At 44.1% G+C, this 18251-nt stretch overlaps 1 protein-coding gene across 3 annotated transcripts in view; it reads left to right on the top strand.

The window, feature by feature from the left end:
* The window catches only part of PTPRH (protein tyrosine phosphatase receptor type H), a 54867-nt gene extending 50442 nt beyond the window's left edge, over positions 1 to 4425 (top strand). For 2 of the 3 annotated variants that reach the window (XM_032236956.1, XM_032236955.1), the window contains one exon: positions 4192 to 4425. In XM_032236956.1, coding sequence (XP_032092847.1) covers positions 4192 to 4329 — 138 coding nt within the window. In that variant the 3' untranslated portion in view covers positions 4330 to 4425. The remainder of the gene's footprint in view (positions 1 to 4191) is intronic. The other variant, XM_032236957.1, reaches the window with a different exon arrangement.
* Positions 4426 to 18251: the final 13826 nt, after the last annotated feature.

Genomic DNA, 18251 nt, shown 5'->3' with positions numbered 1-18251 from the left:
GGGATTCAGCCAGTTTGCATCAGTTCCGGAGAACCGCATGTTAATTTTGCATCTGGTTCGCCAAATGGGTTGTTGCAAGGACCTACACGCCCCACCCTCCCCTCCCAGGAGTCTCCACACGGCCCGTTCTTCATGCCAGGCAGAGGTGGGTTCCTACCAGTTCGCACCAGTTCGGTAGAACCGGTTCGTCAAATCTACCGAATCGGTTAGAAGAGGTTCCACCAGTGGACCCGGAAAGCAGGTCACACCTACAGAAGAGGTTCCAAAATTTTTTGAAATCCACCACTGACACACACACAGACACACACACACATAGAGACAGACAGACTGACACAGAGAGAGAGAGAGAAAGAGAAAGAAAGGAAGAAATAAATAAATAAAAAAATAAAAAAAGAAAAAAGAAAGAAAAAGAGTGAGAGAGAGAGGAAAGAAGAAAAGAAAAAAGGGACAGAGAGACAAAAGGAAGGGGGGAGAGAGAGAGAGAGAGAGAGAGAGAACACATGGCCAGCAAGCCACTCCCACCAGGTCACATGGCTGGCAAGCCACTCCCACAAAGGAGGCCACACCCACAGAGTAGGTTCTAAAAAATTTTGAAACCCACCACCATGCCAGGTAAGTATAGGCCTCGCACGGAGGCTCTGGGAAGGTGAAAAATGGGCCTGTTTCCACTGTTCTTCTGGAGAGTCTCTGGAGTTTGGGGAGGCCGTTTTCGCTCTCCTGGAGGCTCAGGAAAAGCCTACCGGAAGTCCAAAAACGACCCTGTTTCCAGCCTCCAAAAACATCCCCTCCTCCGCCATGGTGCAGGAGGATGAGTAGGCTAAGCCCACCATGGCTGTACCCACCTACAGAGAACCAGTTGTTGACATTTTTCAATCCCACCCCTGACCCTAGTCCTTTCAGCAGTGCCAAGAAAGTTCCCCAGCCATCTGCACTCTGATTCAGGAGACCCTGAGGGCACAGATAAACCCCCAAGTGGCCTCAACAATTCTCAGAGAGCTAGTAATTGACCTTCAGAGTGCTAAAAACCAGATGACTGCAAGCCTACTGAGGCTTGACTTTTGGAGACCAAACCTCCACTGTAGGGAGGAGGAACCGACCAGGTGGTTCCGCCCCAGGCGACTTATGGACCCCCTGAGGTTCCAGACGGAGCTTGGGGTTATTCCTGATACTCTCGCCCACAGTCCGGTGGAGACCCTGGTTGCTGCCTGGAACTCGGCAGCATCGGAGTCTCTTGACCGGATTGCGCCACTACGGCTGCTCCGAGGCAGTGGATCCAGGAGGCCTCCTTGGTTCACCGAGGAACTCCAGGAGAGGAAGCGCCGGAAGAGACGCCTAGAGCACCTATGGAGGTCCAACAAATCCGAATCGAGCCGAGCACTTCTAACATCGTGCATCAAGGAATACATCAGGGCAATTAGGATGGCAAAAAGAGCTTACATTGCCACCTTGATCGCCTCCGCTGAGTCGCGCCCAGCCGCCCTGTTTAGGATAACCCGTTCCCTCCTAAATAGGAGGGTTACGGAGGATCCCCTGCAGGGTAGAGCTGAGGACTACATCCAGTTCTTAGCGGACAAAGTTGCTCGGTTTCGGTTGGAGTTGGACTCTGATTCTGCAGATCCAGCCGAGGCACAAGGGGATAATCTGGTAGACCATCCCTGGGTTGAGTTTCAGGATGTTGCCCCTGGGGACGTGGACAAGGCCATGAGAGCTGTGAGTGCCTCCACATGTGTACTGGACCCGTGCCCTCCTGGCTGGTTGCTAACAGCAGGGAGGTGACACGGGGCTGGATCCAGGCGGTTGTTACTGCCTCCCTTCGGGAGGGGGTCTTTCCCCCCGCACTTAAAGTGGCGGTGGTGAGACCCCTCCTGAAGAAACCATCTTTGGATCCAGCCGTTCTTAACAATTATCGTCCAGTCTCCAACCTCCCCTTTGTGGGGAAGGTTGTTGAGAAGGTGGTGGCCTTTCAGCTCCAGCGGTCCTTGGAGGAAGCTAGCTATCTTGACCCATTCCAGTCTGGCTTCAGGCCTGGCTACAGCACAGAAACTGCTTTGGTCGCATTGACCGATGACCCTGGAGAGCCAGGGACAGAGGCTACGCCTCCATCCTGGTTCTCCTTGACCTCTCAGCGGCTTTCGATACCATCGACCATGGTATCCTTCTGCGACGACTGCGGGAGGTGGGGGTGGGAGGCACTGTTTTGCGGTGGTTCTCCTCTTACCTCTCGGACAGGTCGCAGTCGGTGTTAGTTGGAGGGCAGAGATCGACCCCTAGGCCCCTAACATATGGGGTGCCGCAGGGTTCGGTCCTGTCCCCCCTACTTTTCAACATCTACATGAAACCGCTGGGCGAGATCATTCGGCGGCACGGGATAAAATACCACCAGTATGCGGACGATACCCAGCTGTATCTGTCCACCCCGTGCCAACTCAATGAAGCAGTGGAAGTGATGAACCAGGGACTTGAAGCTGTTAGTGACTGGATGAGGGCTAACAAACTCGTGCTCAACCCAGATAAGACCGAGTGGCTGTTGTGTTTCCCTCCCACCAATTTGGCTAGTATTCCATCTCTCAGGCTGGGGGGTCAAACACTACGCCCCTCAGACAGGGTCCGCAACTTGGGAGTCCTCCTGGACCCACAGCTGACTTTCGAGCATCACTTGTCAGCTGTGACCAGGGGGGCATTTGCCCAGGTTCGCCTGGTTCACCAGTTGCGCCCCTACCTGAACCGGGAGGCCCTCGCAACAGTCACTCGTGCCCTTGTGACCTCTAGGCTGGAATACTGCAACGTGCTCTACATGGGGCTGCCCTTGAAGAGTATTCAGCGACTTCAGCTAGTCCAGAATGCGGCCGCGCGAGCGATTGTGGGTGCACCTCGCTTCACCCACATAACACCTATCCTCCGCGAGCTGCACTGGCTACCTGTCGATCTCCGGGTACGCTTCAAGGTGCTACTTGCCACCCATAAAGCCCTCCATGGTAGTGGATCTGGATACTTGAGAGACCGCCTACTGCCAATTACCTCCACACGACCTATTAGATCTCACCGGTTAGGCTTCCTCCGAGTCCCATCTGCCGGTCAATGTCGACTGGCAACTACGCGGAGGAGAGCCTTCTCGGTGGCAGCTCCGACCCTGTGGAATGATCTCCCCATGGAAATCCGTACCCTCACCACCCTCCAGACCTTCCGCACAGCCCTCAGAACTTGGCTATCCCGTCAGGCCTGGGGTTAAGACTACAACCCGCCCGAATAGTATGAATGTTGTGTTCTTAATTTTGTATTCGTCTTATATGTTAAAAGTTTGTCTCCCCCCCCCTTTTAAGTTGTAAGCCGCCCTGAGTCCCCCCAGGGAAAAGGGCGGCATATAAATAAACTTTAAATCAAATCAAATCAAATCAAAGAATATAAACTCTTCCATTCCCCACCAGTCAGTTAGAACTGAAGAAACTTCTTGGGTGAGAAATGAAATGTTTTCCGAGCAAAAAAAATAATAATCAAGAAACTCCAGCTGTCTTTTGGAAAAGCACCTTTGCTATGGTCTTCTTACTTGAGGTGCTTTTGATCTTCATCAAGAACTTCCTGGTCATTTTCTATCCGCTTATTAACCAGGACTAGCCTTGTGAAGCCACTCAGTTGGTGTTTCGATTTACTGTGACAAGATAAACCTGCCTTGGAGTTGAACTCTACTCCTGGTGACTACATCAATACATCTATTTAGTTTTCTTGGCAACAGGGAGGAAACAGTTGTCTTCTTGCAGTATTAAATTTTCAACCCTCCAAGGCTAGGCTGCTGCCCTGAAATTCTCTGTTGCCAATCGTTTTTGTCCTGATCTCCCAAACAGCCATGGATTTTTCTGGTGATCTTCCAGGACCAATTACTGCTTCCAGGTCTGATCTGACTTGGCGTTTTGAAATCAGCTGGGCACTTTCCCCCAAGCTGGGCAGATGGGTTTATGCTCTGGCAGGAACTGGGGTACATTTGAATCGGCTCCGAACTGAGCTTGCCACGTGCATAGCTATACAAAGAGTCACATTTCCCAGTGCAATTTCTGCATCATCTCTTCCCCCCCCCCCCACAACAAATTGGCCAATATTGCTGTTCACTGGTGATGTTCCTGTGGGACAACTCAAATCAATTCTTCCTGCCTGTTTCAGCTGTCAAATCCTCCCCTGCTCCTGTCTCCTTTTCTACAGGACCAGTATGTCTTCTTACACCAGTGTCTCCTGGATGGGATCCAGTCTGCTCCAAAGAACGGCAGGGTGATCCTGGAGCATCCTGCTGTCTATGAAAACATCTTGGCTATGCAGGACTGTGAGGTCTCCCGGGTGTGAGAGGCTTGGCTACCTTCTGTAGCCGTGATGGCAAACCTATGGCACTCAAGTGGCACACAGAGCCCTCTCTGTGGGTATACCAGCTGTCGCCCCAGCCCAGCTCCAATGCAGATGTGCACACGCCTCCCACTGGCCAGCTCGTCTTTGAGCCTCTGCCGTGCATGCACGGGGGCAGGGTACATGCATGGGGAGGGGCACTCGCATTGCATTTTGGGGCCTTACACAGCGCCCCTTGCCTTATTTTTGCTTCCAGGTTGGTGCAAGTGGCCTTCCAGACCCAAAATGAGGTGCGGGTGTGTGTGTGTGTATTGCATTATGGGTGTGGTCATGCATGTGCTTTCAGCACTTGACAACAAAAAGGTGTAGCCCTCACTGTTCTATAGGTTGCCAAATAATTGCCACCCTCCAAAAAAGATTGAGGCATTCCTCCCCCCCCCTCTGAATTTCACTTCCGTGTTTTAAATGGAATAAATTTTCCAAAGTAAACACCCCAGACTGTATTGGTAGTCTTTTTCTTTGGAATAAATAAGAAGGTTCCCAGTGATTCAGAGCCTCCCTTTTAGCCTCAAGTAATGGTTTCATCAATTAATTAGGTAAACATGACCAGCTGTAAAAAAAAATTGTTGGCATACAAGATGATTAAGACAAAACCACAATACAAAACTGAATCCAACACATTAAGTAACCTTTGAAATCAGGGAAAACTGAAGTGTGAGTGTCTGACTTTACCAGGTTGCGCAAAAGAAACATTTTTTCCTGTTGACAATGAACCCATATTCTTGATGTACACAACAGTTTGTCTACTCCTTTGCTTCCCCCCCCCCTCATCCTCTTATCTCACACCACTGTACTGGGAATTGAGAGGACAGGATGGGGGAGGGTAGCAATTGTGGCACAACAGCAGAGTTTTTCGTCCAATTATACTGTGTGGAAAGCTGGGCCCTAAAAGAAATTAAGAGTGAAGCACAGCCTGGCTGAATTATTTGGTTGCCTTAGCAACCTGAGTGTCAGCTCCACAATGTTGCCATGGAGCTGTCATAAGTGTCATATATATATATATATATATATATATATATATATATATATATATATATATATATATATATATATATATATATATATATATATATATATATATATATATATATATCACACACACACAGGTGTGGGTGTATGGATGCTTTCCTTCCTTCCTTCCTTCCTTACACACACACACACACCTCCCTTCCATACATACAGTATATATACATGTTAATATATCACATGCTCTATGCATATATCTGCATATACACATTTTGCATATTGCATTCATATATATATATATATATATACACACATGCATTTATGTATTTATATGTACCTATGTAACCTACATACATGCATTCAAATGAACACAGTTTTGTGAGGTGAACTCCAAGATGCTCTTTTTGGGATGAAAGCTACTGAAGTCTTGCAAGTGAAAGGAGGGTAAATTGCAAGTAAGAATGGTGGACCAGGAAAGCAAGTGTGTTGAATTTAGATCCCAATGGTGATAGATCAAAGGGTTTGATCCAGGATTCTCCCTCTTTTCTCCTCCTCCTCCTCCTCCCCTTGTTCTTCTACTAATATTTCTTTTCATCCTTCCTCTTCCTCTTTCCTAGTATTACTCCCATGTTACAGCAGGAGTTTCTTGGGATCCAGACTTCTTAGATTTGCCAAATAGATGAGAAAGTAAAAGGGTGGAAGCTTTAGGAGAATGGTGACATTTATCCATCAGAGGATTGAAGAGGATTGAACAACAAAGAAGGGAGGGGGAAAGTGAGTGTGGAGTCCAGAGTTCCCTTACACAGAAAATAATTCTTGCACTATAAATGTGTGTCGGGCAAAGCCACGTTCTCGTGTGTTTTCCTTCTGGGTTTTTGAAAGGAAAAGCAGTTAGTGGTTTACTAGAAAGATGGCTCTCTCTCTCTCCCCCCCCCCTCTCTCTCTCTGTGTGTGTGCGCGCTATTAACAAAACTAAATGCCAAAAACTCAGCTAACTTTAATTTTGTCATGCAGTGAGCCAGAAATATCTGTTGGAGGAGTTGCTTACTCCACAGGAGGGCAGCAATGCCTCTCTCTGCCTCTCTCACTCACACAAACCCACAACATAGATACATACATCCCAATTCTTTTAGCCCCCCCCCCCCGCTATTCTGTCCATCTTTGTTCCATCACCTCTGCAGTACAAGCCCATTAGCAACAGTACACAGCATTCTTCTTCATAAGTGACCATTCCCACCCAGTTCAAAGATAGCCTCTTCTCTTTAGTGCTCTGCCTCTTTCACAGAATGACTGGCATTTCTTTTTATTTGTACAGGTGTGAATATCTATACCTTTCCACTTCATTAGCACATGACCCATTCTATCATGAAAGCAAACACTCACCACACTTGAGATGAGCCTTCCCACTGTTCTACAAGAGAACCTTATTTCGGTCATTCAGCCTTGTTCTGTTTTCCTTACATTCATTCACTTGCCTCCTCTGTATATTTTTGTGCATTTGTGATATAATCTCCCTCTCCAACTGCCTTGCTGAGAATGCACACTACAACATAAAGAGTCACCTGTTCATCTTCTGGTACCTTGCATTAATGCTGCAAAGATCGGAATCTTAAAAACACAAAAAGCAAAGGAAGCCAGACAAAGGAATCCACAAAGCCACAACTGGAAATAGATTCCAAAACATTTTTGAAAATTGCTTGAAAGAATACAAATGCTTTCAGGTTTATCATAGGGTGCAGAGGAGGTGGGGAACATCCTCTCAAATAGTCCTTGTTTAGCGACCAGAATTGGGAACTGGAAGTTCCATTGTTAAGCAAAACAATTGATAAGTAAAGGTCTGACTGTACTTAGGATCTTATTTTCCTTTGCTTTACAGACCTGTGAATGTCTGAAAAGCATTGTATATAAAGTTAGTTTTTCACCACTGTCATAATTGTAAATGGTGACTAAATGAGGCAATTGCTCTGTTTCAGGGTTTAATATCCTATCACTGGCAAATAGTTCACTGGAATTGGATATGGCTAGTCTAGTGAAAAGAAGGAGTAGGGGTGACAGGATAGCAGTGTTCCAATATTTAAGGGGTTGCCAGAAAGAAGAGGGGGTCAAGCTATTCTCCAAAGCACCTGAAGGCAGGACAAGAAGCAATGGATGAAAACTAATCAAGGAGAGAACCAACCTGGAAATAAGGAGAAATTTCCTGGCAGGTAGGACAGTTTTTCAGTGGGACACCTTTCCTCCAGAAGCTGTGGGTGCTCCATTGTTGGATGTTTTAAACAAGAGATTGGACAATTATTTGTCTGAAATGGTCTAGGATTTCCTGCTTGAGCAGAGGGTTGGACTAGAAGACCTCCAGAGTCCCTTCCAATTCTATTATTCTCCTATTCTGCTATTTTGGCTCCCACGTTTCTGATTTGTCAGCCAGTTATGAAAAATGGATCAAGAGTTTTATATATGAACTCTTGTGCATATATTCTTCCTCTCTAATATTCATACACTTATCACACACAAGCACGCAAATGTGCTTGTGTGCTTCACTCACACAAGTACACTGTGTAAGTCTGATAAATGGATACAATATATCTGGTTTTGGACTACTGTCCTTAAATCCCAAATATTTGGAAAAGTTGAGCTATATAGTAGGATTATGATCCATGCGGATCTTCCATCACTATCATACACACATAATTTATGTGCCCAGCCTTTCTCCACATAAGGAGCTGTTCTACAGTATATATTTTGTGGGGATGGCAAATACCCAAAATTCTCCAAGGAGGTTCTCAATACCACCTTCTGGAAAAAGCCAGAATGAAAATTAAAATTATTGGAAGTTTGGACTCTGGGTGGATTTGCCTCTTTTCTCTAGCAAGGTGATAGTCTCTTCCTGTTGGCTCTTTTTCCACCGAGATCTAGATTGAGATGCTCAGCAGAGTGGGGGTAACTATCTTGTTTATGTAACCCCACTCCCTCAATTTCTTAGAGTATCCTTATCAAGGGGGTATCGTGCTTTGTAATCACAGACATGCAGTATGAATGTTTGTGAGGCTGAATTGAATTCACAGACCCTTGTGATAAATACGCAGATAAGTGTATAGGGGTATTAGTACTCAGTGGTGTTTCAGGAAGGAAAATACAGAATGCAGCATGCAATCCACCTTTCTTTAAGGTGAACAAAAAGAAAGATATACAGATGTTACATTAAGTCATGGCTCTGTGGGCAAGGCCTTACATGACTTCCATGCCCTCTTTCAGAATGGATATCGCTTTATATGTTGAACTTGCAATCCGTGGACCCTTTCCCCACATCTCCACACAACAGGCATACACACCCCGTCTACCCCTGCCTTTCTTTAGCCTTCTCTCTAACCCCACCTTTTCCTTCCTAGCTCCACCCCTCAGCCAGCAACGTTTCAGAACCACGGACCGTGGACAGCTCCGTTGGAGAGCTTTTTTTTTTTTGGGAGGAAAAAAGAGGCAACCACAATAAAAAAAAATAATAAGCCAACGATTCTGTTCTTGCCCGCTGCTCCTCTTTCATTTTGCTTTCGTCTCGCCCTGCTTTTTGATCTGTCCAGGACAATCGCCACTCCTCCTGGGAAGGGGAAAAAATGGGTAAGAAGCGCCCCTTCGGGACTTCGGTTTTCTGGGAAGATCTGGCGCGAGCAAATGGGTGGGTTTCCCAGGGCTGAACTGTGTGTCCAACCTCCACGTTTTGCGTTGCGGGATAGAACTAATGCGTTTGTTGGTTTGGCGTTTCCCGATCGAATCGAGGAGGGAGGAAGAAAGGGAAGATCGGGAGATCACCTGAACCCCTTCCCTGCACGCGAGGACGATCCCTCGGAGCTCAGGAAACAAAGGCAGGTTTCTCCTCCGTGTACAAAGCTGCACGAAAGAGAAAAATCGTGGCTTTTAACTTGTGAGAGTGTGGTTGCGTGTCTGCTTCTCTTGCACAATCGGTGCCTAGTGGAGAGGGTGCCTCGCAGGGGCATCATTTTGGTACCCAAGTGGAATCAGGCTTGCGCTGAAGGGGGGAGGGGCACAACTGAGAATGGCAGAACCCAACTCGGGTTCTTCAATGGGAGCAACTCTTTGGATCCCGGTTCCTCCCTTTTCTTTCTCTACTGCAACTCTGGTTTCCTTTAAATCCTCTCCTCTTTTTTTAATGTACTATACGTAGGGATGTGGCTTCCCTGAATTAAGAAAGCCACCTGAAGAAGACAGATTTAGATTGCTTGTTCGGTTGTACACGTGGGCACCCATATAAAACAAGAGCATATTTAGGTGTTTGGATTTTTTTTTTTTTAGCCATGGCGAAGTCTGAGCTGAAGGGAGTTGTCCCTTTTCGGCATCAATAATTCAGATGGAAGCAAATTGTGGCTTCAAGGGTGGGGCATAACTTCTCTCTTTCTCTCTCAAGCCTAATGAAGCCAGTCAGCTCTTCGCTTCTTTTCTAATCAGGCCAGGCTTAAGGCAAAGGCTTGGTTTGGGTATGCTGTATTCAGTGGAATTCCACAAGTGCATCTGGACACATTGAAGTTGGTTTCCTCACCTCATCCCTAGACATTTTTTTTTTTTTGAGGGGAGTATGAACGATTTTATTCACCCCCACCCCCTTTCTCCAAGAGGCTCAAAAAAAAACATGGGGGCATCCCTTCTCTTTTTACACTGCAGTGAGCTCGGGTAGGGAAATGTCCAGTGGCCAAAGGCAAGACCCCTGCGAGTTTTAGGGATGGAGGTAGAATTAGAATTTAGCTGGACAGAATACAGAGTGTCTTCAGTTATGACCACAATTTCCGTTGCTCAGTGAGACATTTCTTAAGTGAATTTTGCCCCCATTTTCTTGCCACAGTTGTGCAATGAATCACTACAGTTGCTAAGTTAGTAGCGACGGTGGTTGAGTGAGTCTGGATTCCCCATTGACTTTGCTTGTCAGAAGGTCGCAAAAGGGGGCCTTGTGTCCCTGGGACATTGCAACCGTCATAAATATGAATCAGTTTGCCAAGCGTCTGAATTTGGATCGCATGTCCGAATGGGGATGCTGCAAAGGTTGTAAATGTGAAAAATGGTCATAAGTCATTTTTTTTCAGTGCTGTTGTAACTTTGAACAGTCACTAAGTGAACTTTTGTAAGTCAAGGACTATCTGTAACTACACCACCATACCAGTCTTCAGCTAACAAGGATCTATGACAGGTTCGTGATTCCGGTTTCTCTTTTCTTGCACTTAAACATAGACTATTCCCTTAAGTCAGAGCTCTCTTGGGCATATAAATTGAGGTAATCCTCAACTTATAACCACAATTGTGACCAGAATCTAAATTGCTAAGTAAAGTAGTTGTTGAGTGAATTGCATCCATTTTAGGACTTTTTTTTTTTGCTATGGCTGTTAAGCGAATCACCATGGTCATTAAGGTACTCACATACATTAAGCAAATTTGGCTTTTCCCATTGTCTGCTTGTTGAAAGTCAGCTGGGAAGATTGCAAATCATGATTATGTGACCTGGTGCAATTTTTGTAAATATGTGCCAATTACCAAGCACCCAAATTTTGATCACATGATTCTGGGGACACTACAACAGCCGTAAGTGTGCGGACCAGTCATAAAGGGAAGTACTGGGATTTTTTTTCAGTACCATCATAACTTTGAATGATTGCTAAATGAATGGTGATAAGTCAAGAACTTCCTATATACTTTTTTGGAATACTTCCAAATATAATCAGAGTTCTACAAAGGATGGTTAGGAGAATTTAATTTAAAGAGAGGAAATCCCCAGAATTTAACTAAAAGATATTTTTGGAATGATTGTGGCTGTGTTTGCTTCCTTTTGGCTTATCTTGTTGGGAAAGCTCAGAAATTATGCTCTTACTGCTAGGTGCCTTGAGTGAGCCCTGCTGATTATGGGTTACTGAATAAACCTGTTTAAATAAACTATGGTTTACAAACAATGTGTGGATCAATATTTTAAAGGTATTTATTGTATTCCAATCCTACCTCCTTTAAGAACGATAGGCAACTTTCTGGACTGATCATGAGTGTGCGCGCACACGCACATGGACGCACGCACACACATCAGTCTGCAGCATGCCAGAAACTGGGCCACGCAAACAAGCAAAGCCCCATCCATGGGATGCAGGCAGCACATGAAACCACACCTCCTCCAGTCCATGGAAAAAAATATCTCTCTAGGTCAGTGTTTCTCAATCTTGGCAACTTGAAGATGTCCGGACTTCAACTCCCAGAATTCCCCAGCCAGCATTCGCTGGCTGGGGAATTCTGGGAGTTGAAGTCCAGACATCTTCAAGTTGCCAAGGTTGAGAAACACTGCTCTAGGTAAATGGTCCCCTGTTGCCCGAAAGGTTGGGGGGGAAGCAGTCATAGGGCACCTGAATACTGAGCTCCTCTATTGCATATAGAAATTCAGTAGGTGAAGCTTCCCCCTTCGCTGCACTGTATCTGCATGTTAGGAAAAGTTTTACTTTGTGCCTTAGTTTCTCTTGCTAAAGGGGTAAAAGGTCTATAAAAGTAACGGGGGAATCTAGTTTAGCCCTTGCCTCTTTGTCACTCTGGCTTCCCTGTTTAGCCTTTAATAGAATAATATTTAGAAATGAAGCAGGTGAGTCATTTCCAGTCAGGCTGATAAAGCAATTTAGGAAATCCTTTTGTATAAAGCAGGGGTTCCCGACATCCCACACACACACAGAGACCATGGCCCACTACCGGTCTGTGACTCGCTGAGAACCGGGCCGCACAAGCACCTGTCGCTTGTGCAAATGGAGCTGTGCACTCTTGCATGCACACCTGCCACTCACAAATAACCATTCCCTTTACCCTCCTTACCCCACCCCACCCCACCAAGGCAGGCTGCCAAACCAGAAAGGTTGGGGACAGCTGGCATAAAGAAAAGGCTTCCATGGTTTTGTTACTTAAGAGTTTGTTATCCAGAAGTGAACTGCAAGTACAGGTAGTCCTCGACTTACGACCACAATCGAGCCCAAAATTTACGTCGTCAAGTGAGGCATTCGTTAAATGGGTTTTGCCCCATTTTGCGACTTTTCTTGCCACAGTGATTAAGTGAATCACTGCCATTGCTAAGTGAGTAACCTGGTTGCTAAGAGAACCTGGCTTCCCCATTGCTTGTCAGAAGGGCGCGAAAGGGGTTCACATGACCTTAGGACATAGCAACGGTCATAGGTATGAGTCAGTTGCCAAGCAGCTGAATTTTGATCACATGATCGTGGGGATGCTGCAAAGGTCGTATCTATGAAAAATGGTCGTAAGTCACCATTTTCAGTGCTGTTGTAACTTGGAACAGTCACTAAACAAACCATTGTAAGTTGAGGGCTACCTGGAGTCCTCAACTTACAACAACCATTTGAAGTTACAACAGCATTGAAAAAAGTGACAGGACTATTTTTCACAGAGTCATTGCGGCATCCTCTGGGGTCACGTGATCGAACTTTGGATGCTTGGAAACTTGTTCCTATTTATAACCGTTGCAGTTTCCCAGGGTCATATGACCATTCTTTTTGCAAACCTCCTGACAAGCAGAGAATAGGGAAGCCAGAGTTACTTAACAAAATCTATTAAAATTGACAAATTGACTTGGTTTCTAACTTATTAACTGCAATGACTCACTTAACAACTATGGCAAGAACGGTCCTAAAATGGGGCAAAACTCACATAACAAATGTGTCTTGTACAGCACCAGAAGCTTTGGGCTCAGTTATGGTCGTAAGTCGAGGACTATCTGTGTAGACTTTTTCATACTAAGGAATGAATTGATCTTGGAGGCAGCAACTCGGTAGCAACCTACCGGCCGAGTGTGAGACTCAGAATGACCCAGAGATGAGAATATTTGGGTTTCAGACTTGCTGCTTGGCTCCTGATCTGTAAAATGGGCACACAAAGTACATGAGGTTGTGATCATACGCAGGGGGTTGGACTAGAAGACCTCCAAGGTCCCTTCCAACTCTGTTATTCCATTCTGTTCTATTCTAACTCTTAGCCCATCACTTGATAAATATAATACATTTTGATCATGTTTAAATACATTCTATAAAAATCTCCGTACAAAATTCCCCAGAAGCATGGCTGTTTCTCTCCCCACCCCACCCCCTTACATCCTCTTCCATTTTTGAGATATATCTTCCAAAGTGGGTTACATGGAGAAATACAGATATTGCTTTGGCAAAGAGCAGATTGAAGTGTTCTAAGTGTGTGGATTTCCTTCCTCCTCCTGCCAGGCTACGTGAGGCTTGGATCGGTTGCCATGGTTTTCCAAAGGAGTTGGGTAGCGCTTTGCGAGAGCTCCTACGTCATCAAGTTAGCTTACCTCTACTTGCATTTAGAGAGAAAGAGAGAAACCATTCATGTCTCTTGCTGCTATAGTTTGCTAGATTGTGTCCAGATGGTCAGTGCCTACCCACTAGTGGCCATTTTTGCAACACCGTTTTATGCTTAATTAAAGTAACCAAATTTGAGTTGTAAAAATCCTAAGTGACCACTAGAGAGTAGCAAACCTTTGCTGCTCTCTAGTGGGCATCTGAATATTTGCAACCGAGATACAGGCACCCTAATTTAACTTCAAAGTCAGCCTCCATCTCTACAGAGGCTTCCACAGAAATGCAGCATTGTGTGAATCTAAACAAAGGATGACATTAAGAAGAGTCAAACAGGCTTCTCATTTCTTTCACAGAAAGTAACTCTTGTGGCCCACAATTTTTGAGCAAGCTTTTAGGATCTGAGTGACCATCGGGGGATTTTTCAAGACCGTTTGAATTTAATCCAGAATTCATCTAAATTCAATAAAAAAATCCAGCTTTTAATCTTTACTTATGTTGGGGCTGCAGTAAAGAAGTCTATGCATTACCCCTACACATGCATTAGGGGTTTTTTTCCTTTCCTTTTCTTTCTTTTCTTTCTTTTTTCTTTTGGCTTTTTGTTCCAATGTAGAACATTTAGAGTAAGGCAACTTCTACAACTTGTTGAAAACTCATGAATAAGTGCAAAGGTAGATAGATAAATAGAGAGGGGGAGAAGGGGGAGGGAGGAGAGATGATAGATAGATAGATAGAGAGAGCAGGAGGAGAGATGATAGATAGAAAGAGAGAGAGAAGGAGGAGAGATGATAGATGGAAATATAGGGAAAGAGAAGGAGGAGAGTTGACAGATAGAGAGAGAGGAGGAGGAGGAGGGATGATAGATAGAAAGAGAGAGAGGAGGAGAGATGATAGATAGATAGATAGATAGATAGATAGATAGATAGATAGATAGATAGTTGAGAGAGAGAGAGAGAAGGAGATATGATAGAAAGAGAGAGAGAGAGAAGGAGGAGAAATGATAGAGAGTTGAGAGAGAGAGAGGAGAGATGATAGATAGAAAGAGAGCAAGTGCAAAGGTAGATAGATAAATAGAGAGGGGGAGAAGGAGGGGGAGAGGGAGGAGAGATGATAATTAGAGAGAGAGAGAGGAGAAATGATAGAAAGAGAGATGAGAGAGAGAGGAGGAGAGATGATAGATGGAAAGATAGAGAAAGAGAAGGAGGAGAGTTGACAGAGAGAGAGAGGAGGAGAAGGGATGATAGATAGAAAGAGAGAGAGGAGGAGAGATGATAGATAGATAGATAGATAGATAGATAGATAGATAGATAGATAGATAGATAGATAGATAGTTGAGAGAGAGAGAGAGAGAGAAGGAGAAGAAATGATAGAGAGGAGAGAGAGAGAGAAGGAGAGATGATCGATAGAAAGAGAGAGAGATGAGAGAGAGAGACAGAGAAGGAGGAGGAGGGATGATAGTTAGAAAGAAAGAGAGAGAGAGGATAGGTAGGCAGACAGACAGACAAATATAGAGGCACAGATAAAAACATTTTCATGTTGTAACCAAATAACTATTTGGTTTTTTTAGATGTGTTGCACCTATCCAAATTGTTCACACACTTTTTAAAAAAAAATTAAGAAAACATTAGGAAATGCACTTTGGTGGGTTGCTGATGAATTTAAACAGACCAGAGGCCAGAGGCTCTCTGAGTGCTATAAATAAAATTGGGGTGCAAATGCCCTCATGCTCTCTCTCTCTCTCTCTGGCAGTGAGTTGTTGGACCATGGTTGCTATGAAAGCTGTTAGATGGGTTTGAGGTGCTCTCTCTAAAAATAAATGGATCTGGCAACTGGGCCTTCTACAAAGGTGCTTTCTGGATTAGAGGAGAGAGGAGGTTGATGTTTACACAGAATTCTTGTATTGCTTGCTGATGGAAGAAATGGCAGAGGGAAGGTTAAAGAAGAGCTTAACTCCCATCCAAGCAGTTGTTTTTAAGGATCTTTGGGGATTATGTATTTAATCATGTTCTCAACCATAATCATATGCATGCGTGGGGCGTCTAGGAGTTTAAGGCGCTCCTTTATACACACTTCATTTTCCTTTTAAATGAGGTTGTTGGAAAAGAAGGCAAGACAGGCGCAGAAGACTGTGGATTATGAAAGGATTTCTGAATTAGAGAATTTGGGCCCAGCCTGCTTCGAACATTTCCCCATAACTGTAGGTAGGTCTCATGACCAAAAAGAAGGTTGATCCAGGAAACTGGAAGCTTTATTGTTTCGGCACCAACAGACTAATTTTTTCCTGAGCCCATCTTGTCTGGTTGTTCGCCCTTTAGTAAAATAATATTCTTACCTCTCTAAAAGCTGCTAAAATATTTTTAAGACATGCAGTACAAAATATGATTAGCATTTTCTACATCAGTGTGGAAGTAATACCCACTGGATTCAACATAGCTTACTTAAATAAGTGTCACAGAGTCTGTTGGTGCCTATTCAGACCATCAGATTTTATTAAAAGGCATAAACTCAGCTGTTGCTCACAAAAGGCTGTGTTTTCTATTAAGATTTGTTGGCTGAAAAAGGTACTACCAATTTCCTCCTGGTTTTTGTTGTTGTTATTTTTGCTCCTGTAGATTAACATAATTCTCCTTTTCAAATGTGTAAGTGTGTAAGAGAGAGTTGTCAGAAGAATAATTTAACTTGAGCTGGGGTTGCACAAGAACAAATAAAAATGAGATCTAGACCGCTGTAAGGAAAGGAGAAATATTTATTCCCCAAAGGAGAGGGATTTACTCTGGGGGCAGCTGCAGCAAAATGGGGTACAGTGAACCCAGTTTTATAGGGGAGCTTGTTGTGGATGTGGAAATATTTATGTGCTGATTCTAGGGTGACATTTGAGGTGTGTGTGTGTGTGTGTGTGTGTGTCACCTATGATGTTTTTCTTGTGAACATGCAGTTCCACTGGAATTTAATTAACTCTATCTGGGTTTATAGACTTTATCCTTTGATATGTGAATTAGGTCTGGGTAACTTATTTGGGGATTTGAGGAAGTTTGAATAAAAGATTTCCCCCCATTTGCTATTTTTATTTCATTAACTTAGCAGTCTGTACTTTAAAATGGCAGAAAACCATGTGGCTAATTTTTGATAGTTGTAGTTGTAAAGGATTCCCAAGGTCATAAAAAGGAGTAATTTTACTGCAGAGAATATGGATACTTTACAATGAATTCAGTTCATTGGCATGAAGGAAGTTGAGTTTTTTTAACCTTCGGTATTTATACAAATAAACTAGAATAATGTTAATATGAACTTTTGCCTTATTTTTATATATTCAATATTCTTTCCATGGTCGAAGTGGAAATGTGATTCTCCAAGCTTAATAAGTGTTAGAAAAATAGCTGCTTCAGGTGCCCCCTGGTGGTGCAGAGGTTAAAGTGCAGTATTGCAGGCTAACTCTGACAACAGCGTGAAGTTCGATCCTGACCAACTCAAGGTTGATTCAATCTTCCATCCTTCCGCGGTCGGTAAAATGAGGATTCAGATTATTGGGAGCAATAATATTTCTACATTTTAAACCACCCAAAGAGTATTGTAAAGCACTATGGGATGATATATAAGACTATACTACTAATAGAAATGCTATTTCTATTTCTATGCTATTTGTAGCCATGCCTTTGGATTTTGGTAGGAAGGCAACAACTTGCAAGGTTAGTGGCTCCTCATTAAATTCATGTCTTAAAATCCATGTATTGGATTCATCCCCAAGGTTTGCTTCAGATCTTGGAGAAAAATGAAAAGTTTCCCAAATTCATTGACGGAATTGCCTCCCAGCCAGCAATAGGCTTATTTAATTTTGCCAGCTTTCCTGCAACCACTTCACAGATCATGTATCACTGTTTGATTATACATTTGGTCCCCCAAGTTACAACCAGTTACTCAGCAAGCATTTGAAGTTATGATGGGTCTCCCCAGAGCTACTCATAACCTGATTTTGAAATTCTGACAACTTCAGAACATTAACTGACATCCGGTTCAGAATTAGCTTCTGCAAAAACAAAACTATTTTTTAGATCAAGTTTAAACCTTTCAAAAATTCTGTCTTAGTTAAACCAGTCGCAAAAGAGTCCTTCACTTGCTAATCGTCCTCTTGTCTTTATCCATTTTCAGGCCGGTGCATTTCACTCACTCACAGTATAGAGATAATTGTATTTGGACATTTCTTGGATAGTGTTGTGTGTTTTCCCAGATTCATACAGGCTTCTCAGATTCCACATTCCAATTTGTAGTTTTGGGTTTATCGTGCTTCTAGCGGACCGAGAGATTCTTAGCACCCCTGCCCCATTTAAGGGGTGCCTGCACTCAGGACCATTATTTGGTTTTGTTGCCATTAACATGATTTTTCTGGGAAATATATAGTGCAGTAGTCTTCCCTTTGCTTTCTACACTGCTGGGCACACGCTGTTGAAGTGGCTGTCACCACATTGTGTGCTGTTCTTCTGAAGCTGTTCTGGCTGATGTGGTTCTCTGCCTTCAGTCAATACTGATGAGCCAGTTGTCATCATCAGCCCTGTTGGTCCAGGGGAG

Source organism: Thamnophis elegans, chromosome Z, assembly GCF_009769535.1.
Source record: "Thamnophis elegans isolate rThaEle1 chromosome Z, rThaEle1.pri, whole genome shotgun sequence".
Taxonomy (NCBI): domain Eukaryota; kingdom Metazoa; phylum Chordata; class Lepidosauria; order Squamata; family Colubridae; genus Thamnophis; species Thamnophis elegans.
This window is presented reverse-complemented; position numbering and strand designations above follow the sequence as displayed.